The sequence below is a fragment of the Falco biarmicus genome, chromosome 1 (genome assembly GCF_023638135.1).
Source record: "Falco biarmicus isolate bFalBia1 chromosome 1, bFalBia1.pri, whole genome shotgun sequence".
NCBI lineage: Eukaryota > Metazoa > Chordata > Aves > Falconiformes > Falconidae > Falco > Falco biarmicus.
In genome coordinates this window covers 77,451,121-77,473,901 of record NC_079288.1, presented here as the reverse complement: position 1 = coordinate 77,473,901, position 22,781 = coordinate 77,451,121, and the positions used below count along the sequence as shown (strand labels likewise).

Sequence of the window (22,781 nt, the reverse complement as noted above, 5' to 3'; positions counted from 1 at the left end):
GTATTTCATATGTAGTAACTTTCAGCTGTACTAATCTGATCAAAGAAAATAATGTTTACATAGTTAAATACAGGGTCAGGTGCCAGAGAAAATGAAGGGGTTTGCCTATGTCTTTGACTGGCAATATCTTTTCAAAGGAAAATGGAAAAGAGGAACTCAGTAGGGTGTGGGAACTGCAAGGTTGGTGTGTTATCCTAAAATCACATGCTTGCCCAGATCTGTATTACAACTTTGCAATTGTCCACAGTTTTCTAGAAGCATACTTTGAAGTCATTCATCAAGCTGGAAAAGCTAGACTTTATTTAAAACACAACAGTGGTCTCAGTAAGATCTAATTATAATTTAGTATGTTATTTAAAATGACAATTTTATTGTCACTTTGGTTTGCAACAAGAACTAGCTCATTAAAGGACATAATGATCCTTGTCTACGCTCATGTATTCTCCCTGAGGAGCCAGAAAACGCTGTGGTTCTTTCAATTGCAAAGTAGCTTAGCAGTACTAAAATCCCCATGGAAATCAATGCTTTAAAAAGAGATACCAAACTACAAATTTGTTTCTGTATTTCAAACTCTCTGAAACTGGGTTGCAAGTGAATCTTCTTTTTAAGTTCAGTTATAAGGGTGGATATTTGTGCTGAATGTTAGTTCAGGTAATTGCAAAGTATCATAGATTCATAGAATGATTTGAGTTGGAAGGGACCTTCAAGATCACCCAGTTCCAACCCCCCTGCCATGGGCAGGGACACCTTCCACTAGACCCGGTTGCTCCAAGCCCCATCCAGCCTGGCCTTGAACATTGGCAGGGAGGGGGCATCCACAGCTGCTCTGGGCAACCTGTGCCAATGTCTCGCCACCCTCACAGTAAGGAATTTCTCCCTAATATCTAATCTAAACCTGGCCTCTCTTAGTTTAAAGCTATTATCCCTTGTCCTATTGCTACAGGTCCTACTAAAAAGTCTGTCCCCACCTTTCCTACAAGCCCCCTTTAGGCACTGGCAGGCTGCTGTAAGGTCCCCCTGGAGCCTTCCCTTCTCCAGGCTGAACAGCCCCAACTCTCTCAGCCTGTCTTCATAGGAGAGGTGCTCCAGCCCTCTGATCACCTTGGTGTCCCTCCTCTGGACTCCCTCCAACAGGTCGATGACCTTCTTTTGTTGAGGGCCTCAGAGCTGAGTGCAGTACTCCAGGTGGGGTCTCACCAGAGCAGAGTGAAGGGGGAGAATCACCTCCCTGGACCTGCTGCCCACACTTCTTTTGATGCAGCCCAGGATCCTGTTGACTTTCTGGGCTGCAGGTGCACACTGCTGGGCCATGTTGAGCTTCTCATCCACCAACACTCCCAAGTTTTTCTCCTCTGGGCTGCCCTCAATCCATTCTCTGCCCAGGCTGTATTTGTGCTTGGGATTGCCCTGACCCACATGCAGAACCTTGCACTTGGCCTTGCTGAACTTCATGAAGTTCACATAGGCCCACCTCTCAAGCTTGTCTTGGTCCCTCTGGATGGCAGCCCTTCCCTCAGGAAGGCAACCCTTCCCTCCAGCGGGTCGACCGCACCACTTTGTCATTGGAAAACTTGCTGAGGGTGCACTCAATCCCACTATCTATGTCACTGACAAAGATGTTGAACAGTTGTGGTCCCAGTACTTTCCTCAGAGGACATCCATGTGTCACTGGTCTCGACTTGGATATCAAGTTGTTGACCACAACTCTTTGGTTGCAACCATCCAGCCAATTCCTTATCTACCGACTGGTCCATCTGTCAAATCCATGTCTCTCCAATTTAGAAACAAGAATATCATGTGGGACAGTGTCAGATGCTTTGCCCAAGTCCAGGTAGGTGACATCAGCTGCTCTTTCCTTATCCACCAGTGCTGTAACCCCGTCGCAGAAGGCCATCGTGTTTGTCAGGCACAATTTGCCCTTAGTGAAGCCATGCTGGGTGTCACCAAGCACCTCCTTATTTTCCATGTGCCTTAGCATAGTTTCCAGGAGGAAGTACAGTCTTGCTCCATGATCTTGGCAGGCACAGAAGTGAGACTGACGGGTCTGTAGTTCCCTGGGTCTTCCTTTTTTCCCTTTTTTAAAAATGAGGGTTATGTTTCCCCTTTTTCAGTCAGTGGGAATTTCACCAGACTCCCACAACTTCTCAAATATGATGGATGGTGGCTTAGCAACTTCACCTGGCAGTTCCCTCAGGACACACATGTGTATCTGAACAGGTCCCATGGACTTGTGCACCTTCAGGTTCCTTAGACATTCTCAAACCTGATCTCCTACAGTGGGCAGTTCTTCATTCTCCTAGTCCCTGCCTTTGCCTTTTGTGACTTGGATGGTGTGGCTGGAGCACTTGCTGGTGAAGACTGAGGCAAAGAAGTTGTGGAGTATCTTACACTTCTCCATGTCCTGGATAACCAGGTCTCTCACCTCTTTCTGGAGAGGGCCCACATTTTTCCTAGTCTTCCTTTATCACTGACAAATGTATAGAAGCTTTTCTTGTTTTCCTTGGTGTCCCTGGCCAGATGTAATTCTGCTGGGGCTTTAGCTTTCCTAATGTGATCCCTGGCTGCTGGGACAATTTCTCAATATTCCTCCCAGGCTGCCTGTCGTTGCTTCCACCCTGTGTAGGCTTCCTTTTTGTGTATGAGTTTGTCCAGGATCTCCTTGTTCATCCATGCAGGCCTCCTGGTGTTTTTGCCTGCTGCTGCCTTTGTTGGGATTCATCATTCTTGAGCTTGGAGGAGGTATCCTTGAATATTAACCAGCTTTCTTAGGCCCCTCTTCCCTCCATCCTTCTGTCCCATGGTACTCTACTAGACAGATCCCTGAAGAGGCCAAGGTCTACTCTCCTGAAGTCCAGGGTAGCAAGCTTGCTGTACAACCTCCTTGATGCCTAAGGGTCTTGAACTCCACCGTTTCATGGCCACTGCAGCCAAGGCTGCCCTTGAGCTTCACATTCCCCAGCAGCCCCTGCTTGTTGGTGAGAACAAGGTGCAGCACTGCACCTCTCTTTGTTGGCTCCTCTAGCACTTGGAGAAGGAAATTATCATCAGTGCATTCCAGGAACCTCCTGGATTGCTTATGCCCTGCTGTGTTGTTTCTCCAACAGATATCAGGGTGGTTGAAGTCCCCCATGAGGACCAGGGCTTGTGAATGTGAGGATGCTCCTGTCTGTCTATAGAGGGCCTCATCTGCTTGCTCTTCTTGGTCAGGTGGCCTATGGCAGACCCCCACTATAATGTCACCTGTCCCTGTCCTCCCTTTGATCCTGACCTATAAGCTCTTGGTTAGCTCCTGATCCACCCCAGGTGGAGCTGCACGCACTCCAGCTGGTCACTGACATAGGGGGTGACACTGCCTCCTTGTCTCCCATGCCTGTCCTTCCTAAAGAGCCTGTATCCTTCCACCCCAACACTCTGGTTATAGGAACAATCCCACCATGTCTCTGTGATACCAGTAAGATCACAGCCCTGCAGGCATGTGCACATCTCTAACTCCTGTTTTTTCCCCATGCTACATGCATTCACATAGAGACACCCAAGTATGCTCTGGTCCAGTTAACTGTACCCATCTTACTCACTTTATTGTCTGATGCATGAAATACTCATACCAGCTTGCTATCTTAAAATTTTTGTCTTCACATGAAGAGCAATTTCCATTAGAAACTGGAGTTAAGTTTGTGAAATATCTGTGGTTAGGTATTTGGACTGCCTGACCTGATGCGTTAGATAATAAAAAATGTCAGAGCCCAGGGTTTTATAACTTGTTCTTCATCCTCTTAATAAACTCTGTGAAGCTCCTTTAGGTGTTGCCTGTTCCTTAGTAGAAATCGCATCATCAGTGGTCACCCAGAAGATGACTTTGGGGTGAAAGGACTCTTTTGGGGTGAAAGGATTTTTTTTTTTTCTTCTGTGTGAAAAAGTTTCCCAGCCACTTTTGTTTGACCACAGAATGGGAGTAATTTAAACAAAAAAAAAATATCTAAATACTTCTTAAAACCATTGAGAAGATTTACATCAACTTATGCAGCAGTTGGGACAAACACTTTCAGTGGGAAACCTCAGATCCACTCATAATTAGAAGATAAATTAGCATTGAATGTAAAGGTGCTATAAAGATGTTTCTTAGTAGTTCAGTCCCAAAAAACTTCAGTAACTTTGTAATCATAATTTATCCAGTCTGTACTTACAGGTAGTCTTTTGCTGTTTGAGTCTGGGTTCAGCTGGGTTATTTTTGTGAAATAAATTCTAATGATCTCAGTCTGTCTTCTGAGAACTAGACTTTCTGTTTCTATCTTGTTTCCAAAATCCACTGGTTAGAAAACTATCAAACTGCTGTGAAAACAAAGCATTTCCAATAACTCTTCTTGGTGCTCTCCACCCAGTATAAACATTAAATATTTGTAACACAAAAGTTCTCAACTTCCCATTTAGTTAGGCAGAAGTTGCAGTGCACTGACGTTGTTTAAGGGGGGGGGCTTTAGTTTCTGACTTGTCCAAGCTCAGATCGACATAAAAATAAAAGTTCCTTTTTACTATTAAAATTTACAAATAATTACTTTCTTTTATATAGATACACACATTCCACTTCCATTGAACACTGAGTATTGAATATTGTGTTCAACTTGTTAAAAGATTTTTTTTTTTATCTGTTGCAACTAATGCAAAACTAAGAAACTAAGTTTCTTTCTCACACTTAATGTTTACTGATATCTCTGAAGTTCATGATTCTTTCTTTGTTACTTACATGCAGTAGAGAATTGGTTCATTATGTATTTCCTGCTTCCTCCAGGATGGATATTCCCCCAAATTTATGCAGTTCCTTGGTATTTCACTTGTGAGAGTCAAACTTATACGAAGTGCAAGATCAGTACAGTGATTAATTCAGAAAGAAAGACTGGATTATCGGCTAGTGTTAAATGCCACAATGCTATTCCATCCCATCACAGTGTGCTACTTAGTGTGACCTGGGCCAGACTATTGCAACAACATGTAGGAGAGTATAGGAAATTCTAACTGCATAGAAGGAAAAAAAAAATACCATGATGGTGGAAGAGGTTGCCCAGAGATGCTGTGGGATCTCCATCCTTGGAGATATGCAGAACGCAACTGGGCACAACCCTGAGCTGCCTGCTGTAATGGGACCTGCTGCGAGCAGGAGGTTGGGCTGGAGGGGCTGGGGGAGCTGCAGAGATCCCTTAGCACACTCCTTAGGACTCAGGTTTTGATATTGATCCAGCATATTGAAGTATGTGTAGTTTTGTGAAGTTCACCTACTCTTTAAAATGCATGTGATCAGGCTTAATGATAGTGAGAAGTTGTCAGTTTTAGCTTTGTCAGTATCCATGAAATGGTGGCTGCAGCGGCATCCGTCGGTATGCTGTGTCTTGTAAAACCTTATAGGAAGGTTTAATAAAGTTCTTACTTTAAAACTTTTAAGGTTCTTATTGGGTAACTGAATTAAGCAGAACTTTAAATTTACTTTCTAGGTACATCCATTTGGCATCCAGTTTGTAGACAGGCTGCAAAGGCTGAAGAAAAAAACAAGGTAAAACCCCTGTATATTTACCCAGTGTTATTCCATTGTTACATTATTCTCTATCCCTTTTTTTTTGCAGTGGGCACGGAGGGAAGGAGGTGGAATTTTTGCACTACTGTAATTTTAAATGACAGAAATCTAGTAGGTTTATGGACTGTAATAATGTAATATAAATATTCTGGTTTTACTTCGTGATTAAAGCTACAACTTCAGGAGAATGCTGGCCTAAGAGTTATATGTATAAGCTGAATAAGGAAAAATGTGAAAATATCAATAAGAAAAAAAACAGTTATTTTTTTAACTTCTGTCTGCTTATGATGTGATCAGTGCACGACCTCTTCTCTTTTTATGTGGCTCTGCGCTTAAAGGATCAGAGGACTTTCACTTTATTTGTTTTTACAATAAAAATCTCTCCTTGGAATTTCTTTTTTATTATTTGTTTGTAAAATGTCGGCAAGCCAGCCCCAATTTAATTTAATCTCTGGCTTTAAGTACCTCCTTAAATGGATGATTTGTGCATCTGCCTGTATGCAAGGGAAAGAAGGGGGGAGTTCTGGCAACTTTAATAATTACAAGGATAGCAGATGAATAAGCTGCACCTAGAAAATGAAGAATTAATCTGTAGCTGAGGAAATGACCTCTCTGAAGTGGTGAGGCTGAGGTACAATTATCTCATCTATTGTAGAGGCCAAGTATGTTTTTTTCAGTTCCAGTGTTCTCTGATGCTCAAAGTGGTACCCTTGGTATCCTTGTTTAAAAAACCTCTGCTTTGATTCATCGAGGCTTGGACGGAAGGCACATGGGACAAGTCAGAACAGCAGGGAGTAGCTATAAAAAGAGTGTTTACAAAACTGGTGTGTTAGCCAGTGCAACTTTGACTAAATTGCAGTAAAAAAAAAAAAAAAATGGTTTGTGCTTTACCCTGAAGGATCTTGGCTGTAATTTTTGTACCCATGTGTTTGGGAAGCAATTTTTCTGGTATTCTTCTTGGTGAGCTCTGAATATCAAATAAGTAGTGTTTCAGCATAAAAGGCGTTGTTTAATACAGGTAGATTTATAATTGTCAAAATACTTTAATAAGCACTGCTGATTCAGCTTAATACTATTAAGCAGTATTTCAGGCTTCCTAAGGATTTTATTCTGGCTGAGTAACTGAAATTGCAAGGCTAAAAACCCATGCAATTTATTGAAAAAGAGTAGAGTTTGGGTTTTTTTCTCTTCCTTCAAAGAAATCAGCGGATAAGGATTTACTGGGTTCCTACTTGGCTGCCTTTTCCCCACAAAGGCAGGTGTACTTGTAAGATATTGTGTGAAGTCTGACTCATTCACCTACCCCCTGAGTGCTGGGAGTTTGCCCCTTCCTCTGCGGAGATGAAAACATCTGCGTCTGAAAGTCAGTGGGAGCTTTGCCTGAGTAGGACAAGAAACCAGAGCAGTGCTCAAAGATCCTAAGTCTAGTCATTTTTCCTCTTGTGTTTTTCCTCTTTTTTTGGTCTTTACCTTCATTATTGAGAAAACAAAGAGGAAAGGATGCCATTTCAAAGAGGCTAGTAATGGACTTTTCAACATAACTTGTAAAGTGGGGAATGGGATATACTGGTTGACTTTTCTGGTCAACCATTGTGGCTTGTTGTTCTAATTCAAAGGTTATCGTTCTATGTATTTATAGAGATATATGCACAGCATGTAGTGAAAGTAGGTGACAAAGACAGAAGTAACAAGTGGCAGCACACTCCGAAACTTTGGAGATGGAGTGGAAGGGAGGAAGAAGCTGTGAAAGAGAGTGACAGGAAAAAGAAAAATGGTGGGAGTGTGATACTGTAAGCAGAAGGGGTGAAGCTGGAAAAGACTGAAGAAATGAAAGTAGCAGGAGAAAGGATAAGGCTTATGAAAAGGCATAAAGAAAAAAGAGGTAGGTGGAGGAGGTATAGAAGTGCATTGGGCCTCCTGTAGAGACATCATGAAAGAGAAGTATGGTTTGCATATGGCATCATGTCCCATGCTTGTCCCCTTGAATCTTCTGAGTGTCTACGGAGCCTCAGTGTAAGACAAATGAATATGAGGGAGAAAATTCTAAAATCCCAGTCAGACATGCCAAAACAGTTAAATGGAATCTATTTTATATGGGTAACTATCTCCACATATTGTCTTAGAGAAGCCACAGGACTGTTTGGGCTAAAGAAGGTCAGTGGAAGGGTATCTGTGATCATTCAGTTTGTTTGCTCTGCTAACACAGTATGGTACAGATATATTCACATACTGCTTCTAAAAGCTAGTAAATACTTCAAGACTGGAGTAATAGGGAGGATGCTGCCTTGACCTAACAGATAAAATCCTTTTAAGGGTTTGAATAGTTACAACCTCGAGCTAAGAAGTGTCAGCCTTCATGAGACAGTAGATGATGGTCATTCTAAGCACATGGAAAAATACGTACTTTTTGCAATCAGGGACCGTTTTTTTCCATAGGTGGGAAAGAATATTTACCCAGAATGAACATATCTGGGTAAAATGGGCTATAAATCCATTGACTTCATACTAATATTTGTTTAAACTTCAATTATGGATGTCAGGTCTGTTTACTCATGGTTAATATAATTGTGTCTCACAACTCTTTGTTATTTAAAAATAATTATATTTTTCATTATAAAGGAATCTACCAAAAATAAAGCGGTAAAAAGTCTGTCACTCTGAATGCCAGAATGATTGCAAACACAGCAAAAGCAGTTGAGTATTAAAATTAACCTGGTAGTTTTATGATCAGAGAGGGGGGTGATAATAGGCTATTATTGGATGTCTGATTCGGGATGCTCTGCCGGATGTCATGCTGGTTGCTCTGAGTGCATGGCACGGTAGTGTGACACGTTCCAGAAGCAATGGTAGACGGGTTTGGTGGTGTCACCTTAGAGTAAAAATGCTGCCACTGTATCATCTTGTTAATTTGACCTGTCCCTAATAGTGCCCAAAGGCTGTCCTGCCAGCCCAGAAGTGCCCCAGGCCATTCTGTTCTGAAGGGAGGGGAAAAGAAAGTCATATGTAAAATGACTTTTGCATTTTGAAAAAGGTTAATTTCATTGACTAAAAGTGGTCTTATATTTTTAACTCCTTGGTATGCCAGTATGTTTTGAACTCACTGTAATATGCCATTTTTGAGTGCTAAAGGTTAAATTAAATTAAATGTCTTGCACATTCTTTTTGAAGTAACAGTTACATTTTCTCTCCCTCTCCTCTGATTCTTATCCATTTCACTTCTCCTGCGGTAGGAAACAAGGACTTCCTCTGAGAGTATTATTTCTGTACCTGCTTCAAGTACGTCAGGTTCCCCAAGCCGTGTGATCTATGTGAGTATTTCACGGTGAAACTCGTTCTGTGAGATGGGGAAAACCCTGTGCTTCCTCCTGCAGTTTAGTGCATTGGCTGAAAAGTTATTGTCTTCAAAACCACTGCAGCTGGTGATTCCCCTAAAATGGATTTTTTTTTTCTCACGTTTAAAATGTTTGAATACTGCATTTGCCATAACAGAATTCTAACAGTTTCCTTTTATATTTTTTGATGTATTTATAACACTTACAACTACAGCTTATACTGAAGCCTGCAAAATACCACTATGCTTTCTAAAAAGAAAAGTTTAAGTAAACAGTACAGTGCGCAGGTAGATTACAAGTTTAGATTTGAAAGCAGCTTGTCTAAATTGAGCTCTTGAGCCTGCATCTGATTGTTATGAAAACACTTGTGTGTGATTGCAGGACTTGTTTTACCTTGACAAAAGCATATCAAAGGACCTTTGACAATGTTTGACAAAGGACCTTCAAAGTGTTTATGGTTTAAGAAGTACTAGCTTTGGAAGGCTTATAGAGAGGATTTGAAATAACAAATATGATAAAATCTTATGCTGAGTATTTTTTCAATATGAGGTGTGCCTTGCTTGTCATAATTGCTGTAGCTAATGTTCATGGCCAAATTCTCAAGACTATCACCAATAGGCAAAAAATATCCACAGTGTGGGATGATCCATACAGACATCTCTCAGAGTGTTTCAGTATTCCTGGGGCTATTCTTTGTCCTGTCCAGGTATCCCTCAGGTAGACAAGTCATTCTCATCGGATAGGACTGTATGCAGAGGAAATTGACTGCTGGCAAAGTTGTTACAGAAAGATTAAGGGCTTTTATCTACTACACTGTGAAAAGCAAAAAGAGAGCGCCTTGGAGCGAAAATTGTCTTTTTTCTTCAAGTAAAAATTATGTTGAACACAATATACTCTTTATCTGAGTAAGACTGAACTAGAAGTGGAGGAACTGCCCCTTATCTAAATGCTCATTGGTGTTTCTGAGTTCTCCTTCCAGTAGAGCTCCATGCTGGTGGATACCAGTGGTATATTCCAAGTAAAAAAAACGTTGTTGCCTTAGCTCCTGCAAAGACAATTCATTGTACTAGGAGCCTATTATCATGTAAGCACTTTGTTTGGCCAGATGGTCTCTATCTCTGCAGCCATGCACTACTTCATTGGTTTTATAAGCATGAGTGTTCTTCGAAGATACATGTTTTTAGTGACATTTATCTAACTGTTGGACGATACTGTTTTCTTGATGTTTGTGAGTACAGCTTTAAATGTGCTTCACAGGCTGTTAAAGTCAAGGTCAAACCTCTGTTCTCTTCTTCTGTTTCTTTCAAAGGATATCATTAAATCAGTGCACAGCTCTAATATTTGTTTCTGTAATACACTTTAGAGGCAGCTGGGACTGTGAAGAATAAAGTTGTCTAGCAAATATGAGTCAATTAGGAAAAAAGATTCCCCAGAGGCATGCAAGTTGTTGCTTTATCTGTCTCATCTCTGACTGCTTAATTTTCAAAGCTGTGAGATTGATTAAATCCTATTTTGGCTTTCACAAACAGGAAAGTAGAAAATTTAAAACATGTTACTGGACTTCTACATTATCAAAACGATTCTTTGGCTATCTTTTCCATCTGTTTTCTATTATGGGAGTGTTATGACAAACAGGCAAGGTCAAGATGTGTCTTGGGTGCTTTCATTGTCAGTTTTACCAAACCTAAATTCATGCTGCCACTGAAAGGAAGGTCCCACCCACGTGTAGCCCTGTCCCTCTCTGGCCATGTCTTCTCATCTTCGCTTTGGTGCTAGTACTGGTGGTTACGCAGAGGATATGATCAGTCAGTTTTGAGACCAGATTCAGCTACAAAATAACCTACAGAAAACCTCCAGCCAACCAAAGAGGCAAAAAAAGACCCAGAAATCTGCATGTGTTCTAATGCTAACGTAGAAGGCAGAGTAGAGTGGGAAGGCCTGCACAGGACAGCTGCTTTCGGCAGTAGCGTGGATTCAGATCATTAAAACCAATAGTAAAACTGTACCTTAACAGCTGGTGAGCTCTGTGAAGTATAATTCTAAAAGAATTTAGAGAAGATGGTTAAAGCATAGCAACCGTGTATTTGTGGCACCCATACTTTCAAAGGAATAAAGTCAGAGCAATGCAGTCCTTCTGGGCAATGTGCCATCTCATGAGAGGCATGTTTCTGCATCTTGGTCGAGTGGTCAGCTAGGGAAAGATGAGGAAAGCATGTTTTGACTAAACCTGAATGTGGTTTGTACAGTTGGTTTACCGAAGCCATCTGTTGATAACGGACTTTGGTGTCTTCTTGCTCTGGGAGAGGGCACAGGCCAACAGCCTTTGAAGTTAATGGGCATCTTTTCATGATCTTTAGTGATGGCTTCATTATATCCAGACTGAAGTTTACCCTGGTGCTAATATGCCTTCACAGTCCCTAAATACCACTTAAAAATTAAGTTTATTTCTAAATTAAGCCATTAAATAAGGCTTAAATAAAACTCATCCTTTATACTCAGCTAAATTTTATGAAGAGAGAATTAGGTGCTCCATTCTAATACATCCAGCTGGAAGGTTTAGGTTAGGTTACATAGCTGTGTTGTATGTTCTCATACTAGGAATAGAAATCACGTTATATTTTTATGCAGATTGTATTTGCAATTATACAATTGTAAAATTATATATTCCAAGTGAAATAGATACTCTAAATTTAGAGCATGGTTCTAACAGAATCCAAAATGCCACATTATTGAAGCCTCTTGGCTGTAATATGAGCCTTCCCTGAATATCTGAATTCCACTTACGTATTTGAAAGTAGATGAAACAAATAGAAAACAACGTAGGCTGAATGTTTGTAGAATTGAGTGTTTAGGAAGCAATTGTATCTCTAAGGTGTCTTTTCATCCAAATTTGCCTACATTTTGATATTTAAACTGAAGTTAACTAGGTACGTTTTACTCCTGACAGTTCTGAAGTCTAGTGGGACAATCTCAAGTTGCAAATCTGTGTGAAAAGACAGAGGCTAAAACTACCATAATTCACATTTAAATATACCCAATGATGAATTTCTTTGGGTTGACTAGAATAATCTCCACAACCATGGATACCTTAAAAAAGAAATTGTCACAGCCTCTTTGGCCCTCCTTGTGGGCACGTACAATTCCTCCTTACCTTTGCTTGACATTCTCTGCATCAGAGCTTGCCACTGGCTTCTCAGTAGGGAGGGATCTATTTTCATTAAGGGGCAATTTCATTGCTATTTAGCTTCTTAAAGTATCTGCAAAGAAGGTGAGATCTGTAGATCACTGAAGAATGACATGTTTGATTAAAACACATTTTTTAATTAGTTTTGAGGATGAGAATACAGGATGACTGTGGCAGCTTTGTTCCACTTTCTTAGGGAAGAGGAATCTCTTTCTGTGGTGCTTGCTTTTGCACAGATTGATACATTGTTTTAGAAAAAGGAATAACTGAAAGTTGTCACATGAAATTTTTCCTGTATGATTAACCAAATAGAAAACTTCCCTGGAAAATCTATTGAAATTTTCTTAGCTCATACTAAGAAAAAATACAATCACTGCACACATGAATCCTGGATGCTTTCATATTTTTGCATGTGGAAGACATTAGTACAGTTTTATAGATGATCATACTGAGATTTGCGGAGAATAGCAAGATTCATTCCTCATTTTGTTGCCGGCAAAAAGCTTATCATTCTGCAGAGCCTGAACTGGGAGTGAGACAATTATGCTGCCCATTTCTCCACTCTCAGTGTGGCCAACTTGTCATCGTATGTACAAGACAGTACGTGCTGGATACAGTTTTGCTGTAAGGTACCATTATCCTAAGGATAATTTGTGCAACTGTGGCATTTTGATAATGATACTTTTGGAATAAGTGTAGTAAGAGGAGAATGGGGAGCAACACATCCCTTGCCATCCGTTGGCTGTGTGAGTCTTGTGAAAGGATTTGAACTTCCTTAAGTGGCATCTGTGATCTTCCAACTAATCCACCATGGTGCAAATCCATCATCTGCTGGTTTGTCACCCGTAATTAAGGGCTACTTAGACATAGTCAAGAAAGGAGGTGGAGCTGTGGGACACCGCTAAATGGGAAAAATTAAAGACCTGACTGATTTTTTTCACCATCTGGAGAGTATATGTTGCAATATGTATTTGGTTGTTCACTACTGTTTATGGTAGGGGAACCCTTCACACCGAAACCACTTTAAAATGGAAGGGTGTTTTGCCTGAAAGAGACTACAGCATCTGTCTCCCATGTCTTTTTGTGCAGCTAGTGGTAAGTGGGAGGTAACCAGGGGAGCTGGACTTGATGCCGTGCTACTCCTAGTAGCCAAATGGGAGCACCAAAGTAGAAAGCCCCAGTATATAAAAAGGAAACAGCACTAATATGTAGCATTGTGTAATAAATAGATTTCAATGTGCAAAAACAGAGGAAGTGGTTTATTATGATGATGACTTTTCTACCTACATTCATCTGTCCTTTTCTGATTGCATCCTGATCGTAGTCTTTCTTATTCTCACTGCTTTCTTTCCTCCTTTTCTTAGGCAAAGCTTGGAGATGAGATTCTTGACTACAGGGATTTGGCTGCTCTTCCTAAAAATAAGGCCATCTATAACATTGACCGCCCAGATATGATCTCCTATTCTCCATATATCAGTTACTCTTCAGATGACAGGCATAGTTACGGGGAGGTACTGAAACATGGGTATTTTTCATACTAAGAATTTGAGATTTTATGTGTATCATTAAACATGTTGATGAACACTCTTAAACATGCATAATTAAAAAAAACCCAAACAACTAATTTTTATCAGTTCAGCTAATCGAGTCATGTAATCCATTCATTCACAAGGCCTTACAAAAAACAAGCGAGATGTTCATTTCACTTTTTAGTTTGTGGAAATTAAAGAATTGTTTTCTGTGATCATTTTTTAAACAGATGACATGTAATTAAAGTATGTTTTCCTGAGAGGAGTTCTGCATGCATGTGGTAGGAAACAGGAGCCATTGCTAATTATAATGCAAATATCAGAAGCGAAGCCAAATGTCTTTCATGATTTTTTAAATTTTTTTTTTTAAGTGTACCATGTTATTCTGGTAACACAAAAATGGTATCACTTTCCTATGCACAAATTTCTTTCAACTATCCCTTACTAAAGTTCATGCTCATGTCATGCATGCATTTCAACCTATTCATATGCAGAGCTAATATTACACAGTTTGTGCTAATGAAATCTAATTTAACGTAATCTTAATACTAATTCTTTTTTTTGTGAAACGTATTTGTATATAACTCCTGTCATGCAAGTTAGCTTTTCTTCCCTAACCATATTAACCTTTCATTTGCATTTCTAATTTCTTTTATAATTTTAGATATGTTTTTACAAATCAATCCTCTCAGGTATACTAGGTGTATTAGCCAGAAATATACAGTCTAGAATGGAAGTCTCTTTGTTCTCTGTAGGTGTAAATGAATGGGTAGAAATAAATGCTATAAATAATAGCCATACTCTTTATAATGGCCTTACTCCTGCTATCACACCTTTTACACTTCATCAGTCCCACTAAAATCTCTGCACTCCTCTGAGGTGAAGCACAGCACATATCTTAGGTTTTGCAGACTGTTTTCCAGACTTCTTTCTGTACAATGCTGAACCACAGCAGCTCCATTATAATGCTTTCTAGAAGATTTTAAGATTGTATCTGGTAAAGGGTTCAAGTGGTATTTAGCTTTCTGATTTCACAAAAGTGAAAGCAGTTGCCTAGCCCTGAACCTATGGAGTATAAACACTTCCCTTCTATGTCAAAATCCCTGGGTGCTGATAACGTTTGTGGTCCTCTTCAACTGCCCACTCACATCTAGGCTTGGCAGAGGTGCATAGATTAAATAACCTTCTGCCCAGCTCGGCTCCTGTGAGGACACGTGCATTGCATCCCTTCCGAGGTGATTCTGAGCTGTGCTTGCAATCCAACATGTGCATTGTCATGGTGCTGCAAATATTTATACCCTTGCTACTGCCGGGGGGAAAAAACCCAAATGCTGTCTTCCACATTTCAGCACCCAGGCTGCTACCTCCAGCTGCAATCATTTCAGTAGATCTGCTCAACTGAGCAGAGAGAGCATTTAATTTTGAAAGGAAAATGAGTGAACAGCAAATTATCAGATTTCATTGTTTAATTAAAAATTAAATGGTACAGATATTTTGCCAGCCCTGAACAACAAAGTTCTACTCCACATTTTGGAGGTGCTTCGATGCAGATTTAGCTAGGGCTTGAGTGTAGTTTCAAGCAGTTGCTTTACATGGGAGCTTCCCTACTAGCAGCACTTTCTGTGGCACTGGATTTACTCCAGGATTTTGTAGCACAGAAATCAACAAAAGCTTCATATGAATCTATTTATATCTTATTCCTTATTTACTTATTTAAAAACAAATAAAAAGAAAGATTGCCCTAACTTAATTGACAGGTGTTTTTCCTAACTGTATCATGTATTATACATGGATATTGATATTTTTAGAGTAGTTCTCACAAGTAACATCATGCATGAATTTGTATCACTAATTTGTTGTGTGTTGCTGTTTGCAGTCACCTCAGTTGCTCTCTCCAACACCTACTGAGGTAATCCCCAGTGCCTTTGTTCTCCTGTTCTGACCCATTTTGTGATGGTAAACCTGGTCATATTGATAACCAGCAGTGTCTGAAATATGGGGTTTGCCTCCTGCCTCTACAGTGCATGGGGTTTTATAATTCATGTTTTTCACAGTGTTACTTGTGTTGAATACGTGCTCTGCTTCTGGATTGTCATCTGTATGCATCTAGCTCCACTGTCATCCATGTTTATGCTTTCCAAAATAAAGGTTATACGATGGTCACTTCTTCAAGCTCTACTAAATAAATTATATTGGGAAATACAATTTATGTTTATATGTGAAGCTGCCAGCGTGAGTTGACTTGCATTAATTCTCGGCATAGTTTTCTCTTCTTTTTTTTCTGTTTATTTTTTTATTCCACGAATAGTTTAAATTCCTTACATTATTTGCACACACATAACTGTTAAATCATTTGCACATATCTGAACTTCTGGGTCTGTACGTTGATGTGTATTAATGATCAAAGCCAGTCATTGTTTGAAGACACATCACCTTGGAAGCAATGATAGCATTTCACATGGTTTCCCATACAGTAACTCAATTACATATTGCAGGCCTGCCTAATTTGTCCACTATCCAAATTTTGTGTATTGCAAAATTTTGGTAATAGTGGAGGATTTCAAATTTCCGTTAAGGACTGTAAATGACAAACTGTCACTATAAGTGCTGGTTAAACAGAGAAGTTAACCAATAGAGATGTAATTTAATAGGTAGTTTAAAAATAAAAACATGCTTTATTTAATATTGGATTTCATGAACTTGATTGACTGTTCCTTACAGAGATGCAAAGGTAAACAAAAGGTAAGGTCTGAAACAGTCAATATGAAATCTTGGTGTTTTGGAAGATTATAAGAATTTCCTTTAAAGTAGCTACCAGTTATCAAACTGTCAATACTGTTAAATACCAAAAGTGACACTGGTGTGGAGGTTGGTGCTGCCATGATTTGTGTTATGCGACTGCTCCCATGTTACCCAGCTTTGCCATGCTTGCAGTCTTTCTCTAAAGAGTCTGTGATCAGGTGCTCAGGCATGATCGTCTGCAAACTTGTCACCAGTTTTGTTGCCGGGATTTTTATTAGAGGAGAATCCCACTGTATCGTGCAATTGGACGCATCATAGACCATTAGCTAACGCTCATATGATATTTAAGTATCGTCACAAGACTTTCTAGAGACATTGCTGTACTGCTTGTAACTGTCTTCACTAGGCTTAGAGTAGATATTAAATAACGTAGCTACTTTGGGAGGGAAACATCTCAAGCTGGGCACAGAGGAGTTGGTGGCAGGCAGGAGGCCTGTGGAATGCTGCATGCTTGGGAAGGCATCAATTGTTCTCTGTTTTTTTGTATAATTTCTTCTGAAACTGATACTAAAGCAATAATGCTACTTACCACTATACAAAACTGGGTGGGTTTTTTTTCATTTTTGAAAGTGCAGTCAGTGAGTCTGGGGTGGGGTGGAAGGGACAGAGCACCCCTGAACCAGAGGAGAAAACTGATGATGCGAGGACGTTGTACTTCTCTATAGAGTCAAAGATAATCCCAGGGAAACCAAATTCATCTAAAGATGAATGGATGGATATGATTAAGTTGTCCTGACAGGGACCATGGAGAGAGGGATGGGGCGAAGCAGGATCTCCAGAGTGTTTAAATGATGTGTGGGAGTCACACAGATGCCTAAAGATGTCCCAGTATTCATGAGAAGTGACTGACACCTGCTATGGTATAGTATATCCTCACTCACTCCTACTGGAATAGGAGAGGGGAAACATTTTTTTCGAGTGTGACTTTCCATAAGGGAGCATCTGCAGGTTACATTGTTTTGTTCTAATTTGAAGTTAACTCAAGCTAATTCTTGCTTGTCTTAAAAGAAACAAGAAACTTGATTTTGCTAGTTTACAAAAAGTCAATTCCACGTCTAATTCACTCAGTAATGGTTTTACTGTTAAGAAGGCACTATATGCAAATGGCAATTGTAATTTTACTAGCTATAGGGTGAGGGCTTTGAAATGGGTGTACATGGTTTTAAGTGGTTGAAGCCAAGGATTTAGTGGGAAATGGGTTTTGCTTTGCACGATGCTGCAGTATTAATGCTAATGCTATACATGACTGTATCAGTTACTTAGTAATCACCATGTTGTATTATGGTGTGCTGGGCAATTTATACAGCAGACACAGTCATTTCTGTAATGCAGTGAAGCCAACAAATGCTGATTTTTGTGTTGCCTGTAACCATTATGCATCCATTCATATGGGTACAAAGTTATTATAGTGCTATCACGCTAACCTGACCTTGTCTTCCACCCACCCACATATGCCCAGGGATTTATACTGTCCTGAGACAACACTTCTACAGTGTTATGTTCTTTTCAAATTATATTGTCATTTTAAATTCATGTATGTGCTACCTTTCCTGGGAACACGGCCGTTCTCTGATTCTTGGCAGAGCTGTTTCAGTCACACTGCAGCGGAGGTACTTACGGCTGAAAGCCACCTCATTTCATTGGGATTGCATGGAGTGTTACAACAGCATTGACTTCCATCTACACAGCACGGACACGTGCAAAATGGCATGTTCTTTCCCTGATAACATACATTTCCTCGCTTCCTCTCAGGGTGACCAAGATGACAGATCTTTCAAGCAGTACAGGACATCAAGTCCTAGCTCTGCTGGCTCGCTGGGCTATGGTCGCTACACTCCAACGTCACATTCTCCTCAGCATTACAGCAGACCAGGTAATTGAAAAGCAGCCTTTTTCATTCTCCAGATTTTTCTTCTACTTTGTTTTATGTCATAAGTAGGGTAGACTCTGGTAGACAGGGGTTTAAGGAGGAGTAGCTGTTCATTGCAGTGGTTTATTTACAGTGAAACAGCAAGTCCCATGGGAAGAAAGGAAACAAGTGCTTCAGGAATGAGTATCTAAGAAAATGAAAACAGGCATCTAGAAAGATTGATTTTATGTATCTGTAAATGGAAGATAAAACAGTTTAAAGGACTTAATCCTAGTCCCATCCTGCCTGAAGCTATGCATTCAATCCACACCTCTTTTCAAGGAATGGCATGGTAGCAGTGAATGCACACAATGCCCAGAGTGTGATCCAGTGACTTCATATCCCTTCTTGTACCGCAGGGTTATTGCCCGTGTCTCCTCTCCACAGTGTAAGAGCTGGAGGAGTGACTAGGGGTTCTAATGGCTGGATTTTGAAGGCCAAGTTGCTATAGCTGAGAAGCTTACAGCAATGTTTATTGCCACTTTGGGCTGTAGTAGCAGCTGTGTTGGTGCTCTTGTTGCACAGAGAGGAGGGATCCTCCTTTTGATCTTTACATGGGAGTCCCTTACAAAAGCCCGTCCGTATTTAGGCAATGTGCAGAGTTTTATCCTTGGAAATAATCAACTAAATTGCTCAAAAACAATTCTGATTTTTCTCCACTCCATTATTTGGGTGGAGAACGCAGAGCATTATTTCCTTGGTGTCTTTTAATTTCGTTGGAGATACATTATAATTATAAAGTGGTTTGGAAAATTGAGAGTTCTTAATCGTTCCAGTGGAAATGAAAATTTTATGGGTAACAGAAACAGATTTTACAGGAATTGAATATTTGTGTTACATAGAGTCTTTGACAAAGTGGAAATGAGATTGAGTATTAAAAATCTATTTGAGAGAGGAAAGATTAGTCTCTGCCGAAGGTCTGCCAGCTGTGTCATGCTTAAGCTTAGCTGCACACTGTTAAAGCAAGGAGGAAAGATGAAAGAAATTCCAAATTAATTCTAACGTTTTACAGCTTCATTGAAAATTTATTAGATAGTCATCCTAACTGCCGCATTTAATAATTGTCATTAGTCCTCCAAAATATGTTATCAGGACGTAATTACAACAAAGCAGAGATTACTTTGAGAATGTTTTTCAAGGTACTTAATCACATGTCTAACTTTCGTAGCTCAAATAACTTCAGGACGTTTCTTCAAATGCTTAAATTAGCCATGCATCTGAGTGCCCTGGTGTGTTGTGAACTAAATCCTACCAGAGTGCACCAACGGCAGTGAGAACTGGACCCACTCGTAGCGCAGTTCTCTGCAGAGACAAGGCTCTCCCCATTTCATTTCATTAGATCCATTATGAGCATATATCATTCCCTCTTTCAGCTTTTGAATATGCAGATTTTCCCCTGAGTGCAGCTATGCTTTTTGTGGTGCCTTTTCTGGAATATTTTCTGATGCGTTACATTATAAGCATTTTATACGATGCTCTTTCTGTTGCGGAAAGCGCGTGTCCCTTGGTCGAGCACGTAGTATGGCCACTGTGATGTTTTTAGCACTAACCAGAGAAGGATGAAATCTGAAATATAAACTATATGTTTTTAAGCATCAGGAGGAAAACGTTCCTGAAAAAAACGGTGGCATTGTAATTTGTGGCTTTCAGTAAGTGAACTAAATAGTTTATTTTCACTTACTCTCTGTTGCCCCCAGCTGGTACTCAGAGTCTTGGTACCAGTAGCTGCATCTCCCTGCCCCAACACCCAAGCCCTACATCTACATTCAGACATCATTACATCCCTTTCTTCAAAGGTAAGGTCCAGGAATGCAAAACCGTGCTGTGATACTGTAGACTTACTCAGATGTGTTTCACTTTTATGTCTGTGCAAGCATGGCTTCCACTTGGATAAGATTTGTCTTAATTTTGTGCAAGTGCTTTCTTGATGTAACGTGTAAGTTTTAAGAACTGAGGGGGTATGGGTTATTTTATTTTTGCTTTTTTTCAGTGAGTGTTAAGTGTCTTTCAGAAGGGTAGAGGGAAGGAATTAGCTTTTGTAAGTAAAATGAGGGACAGAGTAATTTGAAAGTCTTTTTGTTCTAAAATCCAGGTTTACCTTTACCCTGTGGGTGATGTTAAATAGCGTAACAAGCTTATACGTTGGATCCAACATTGGATGATCTGTTACCTAATGTTCTAACCTACATTTAGGTATTCTTCATATTATTTGTAGCATTACCAAAAATTATGCCAGATAAGGTGGTTAAATCAATATAACTGCACTGATTAGCAATAGTCTGTGCTGTGTATTATAAAACAGAGTAACAGAATCGATTCTCCTTGCCCTTAATTCTTTTTGCAGTGGATATTAACATTTAATGACCTCCATGTTGCGGATGTGAGACAATGCCAAGGAATATGAAGAACCTTTGAGGCAAAAGCTTATTTTTTCTAGCTGGTTAGTTAAATGTCAGAAAGAGAAGACATTCAGCTACCACATGTGTCTTCCCCGGAGTCTGTCCTCTCTCGTAACAATGTAAATGGGGAGGAGACACGAATGGCAAACATTTTCAATGCCTGTTCCTTGACTCACGTACTGTTTGATTTAATAAAGCAAAACTGTTCTTCCTGCTGTCATAACCATTACAGAAAAGGAAGTGACCCTCTGCAGGAACCAGACTTGCAAACTCAAGTGAACAGCAGGCACTCATTGAGTTTGGAAGAATAATTAATGCATCTTCACTGGGCTCTAATGCATCCAGAAACAGTTCTGCCCAAAGTCAGCGGAATTTCACTGGTATAAACAGGAACAGAATCAGACTTGAGTCTTCTAAATAACGATTCCCAAGAGAAAAATTTGGAGGGAAAAGCTGATGAGATGAAATTTTGCTGCCATTTTAAAGTCTACCTGCAAAACTCCTTCCCACAAGTAGTCACACCCCCACACACATATTTTTTGAAAGGCTGGCACACACTGGTATTCTCTGCAGTGCTGCTTGAACAGTTTTTTGATCTGTCCCCTAAATTTGGATGATATTATCCAACCTGATGTACTAAGAAAAACCTCTTTCATGTGCTGCAGTGCATGTATTCACTGTATGGAAAGCTCTTATTTGAAAGCCCGCTTGCAATTGCTTAGCAGCGCTCCCGTTACATTGAGTTTCTGTTCAGCGCTACCTGCTGTTGCCCAGAGCAGCAGCAATTACTTACTGCTGCTGTTTAGAGGAAGAAATCCTCAAGTGGCAGCTCCTTGTGCCCGAACACTTATTAGTAAAGTGATGAAAAAATATAATATTTTGCAATTCTGCAGCACTTTTATCAAGGAGCCAAAATATTTTGCAAGCAGTAGTTCACAGTGCCTCACAGTGCTCCTGTGAGGCAGAAAAGCTTGTTTATAATTTCCCTGTACAGGCAGTTGTGAGCCCTGCAGCAGTTGTATAGATTCTCTGCTGGTTTACACCGAGTTAACATCTCAGTCCAAAAGGAGTCAGAGTATTTGCCCCCATCCTCTTTAAGGTCTCTGAATTATTTTCTCTGAGTTGCAGACTGTACTTTCACCTTATCTGGAGAAACCTTTTGAGGATGTGAATATGCTGGTTTTTTCTCTTCAAAGTGGTTACTCAGGGAAGATTATGATTGTACCAATAATTGCTTTTTATCCAGACCAAGGTTAATGTTACTACTTTGGTTTTAGAAAAGTGAAATCACACTAATTTAATTTTTTTTTATAAAATTGAAATATAAGACACCAATTAATAATAATAAAAGACATACTCTTTGTAAAGCCAGCACTCCACAATCATCATAAAAAATACTTCTCTAAGATTCTAGGAGACAGAAACATTATTACTGGCAGAATCTTCCTTATGACCTCACAGAGTCTGCATCATTTTTCTCCTAAGAATGACATGATTCATCATTCTTCCAGCAAAAAATACGGTTACTGAGTTTCTGCTCGCTCTTCGGTATACTGTAGTCTTGCTCTCATGAAGTGTAATAGGATGAGCTTTAGTGTACAGATGAATTATTTGATTGTGCTCTTTTAAGGATTTTTGTCTTCAGAATGTCTTCGAAATAAATCCTGTGACAGCCTCACATCCTCACATCAAGAAAACTTCACAGGTCATGCACCTGTGAATGACGGGGTGTGATATTCCAAGTACCTACACTTGGTGTGACTCTTCTTCTCGGGGTGATGGAGTCAGTGAGTGCACTGGCCATGCTGAGCCCTGCTGAATAAGTGCTTTCTTAAAACGTGGTAGAAAGTATCTTTCCTTTCTAGTACAGGAGCACAGCTTCCAAAGTCCATTTTATTCGACATTGAAAGCTTGAAAAGCATTAGTCATCAAACCTGAAAAACAAAAACCTTTTTCTAGCTTAATGCAACATGTGCAGAGATATTAAAGCATCCAGTTTCATGAGTATAAGCTCTGACATCTCCCTCTTTAGGCCAGTTGTTTGTTGCTCAATCCCAAACTTA

At 40.0% G+C, this 22,781-nt stretch overlaps 1 protein-coding gene across 9 annotated transcripts in view; it reads left to right on the top strand.

Annotated features, from left to right (window-relative positions):
• Positions 1-22,781, top strand: part of ABLIM2 (actin binding LIM protein family member 2) — a 144,836-nt gene that overhangs the window by 87,854 nt on the left and 34,201 nt on the right. For 5 of the 9 annotated variants that reach the window (XM_056351332.1, XM_056351323.1, XM_056351306.1 and 2 more), the window contains exons 8-11: positions 5,484-5,542; positions 8,794-8,871; positions 13,444-13,590; positions 18,163-18,283. In XM_056351332.1, coding sequence (XP_056207307.1) covers positions 5,484-5,542; positions 8,794-8,871; positions 13,444-13,590; positions 18,163-18,283 — 405 coding nt within the window. Of the gene's footprint in view, positions 1-5,483; positions 5,543-8,793; positions 8,872-13,443; positions 13,591-18,162; positions 18,284-20,016; positions 20,116-22,781 lie in introns of all 9 variants that reach the window. The other 4 variants (XM_056351342.1, XM_056351366.1, XM_056351376.1 and 1 more) reach the window with 3 other exon arrangements.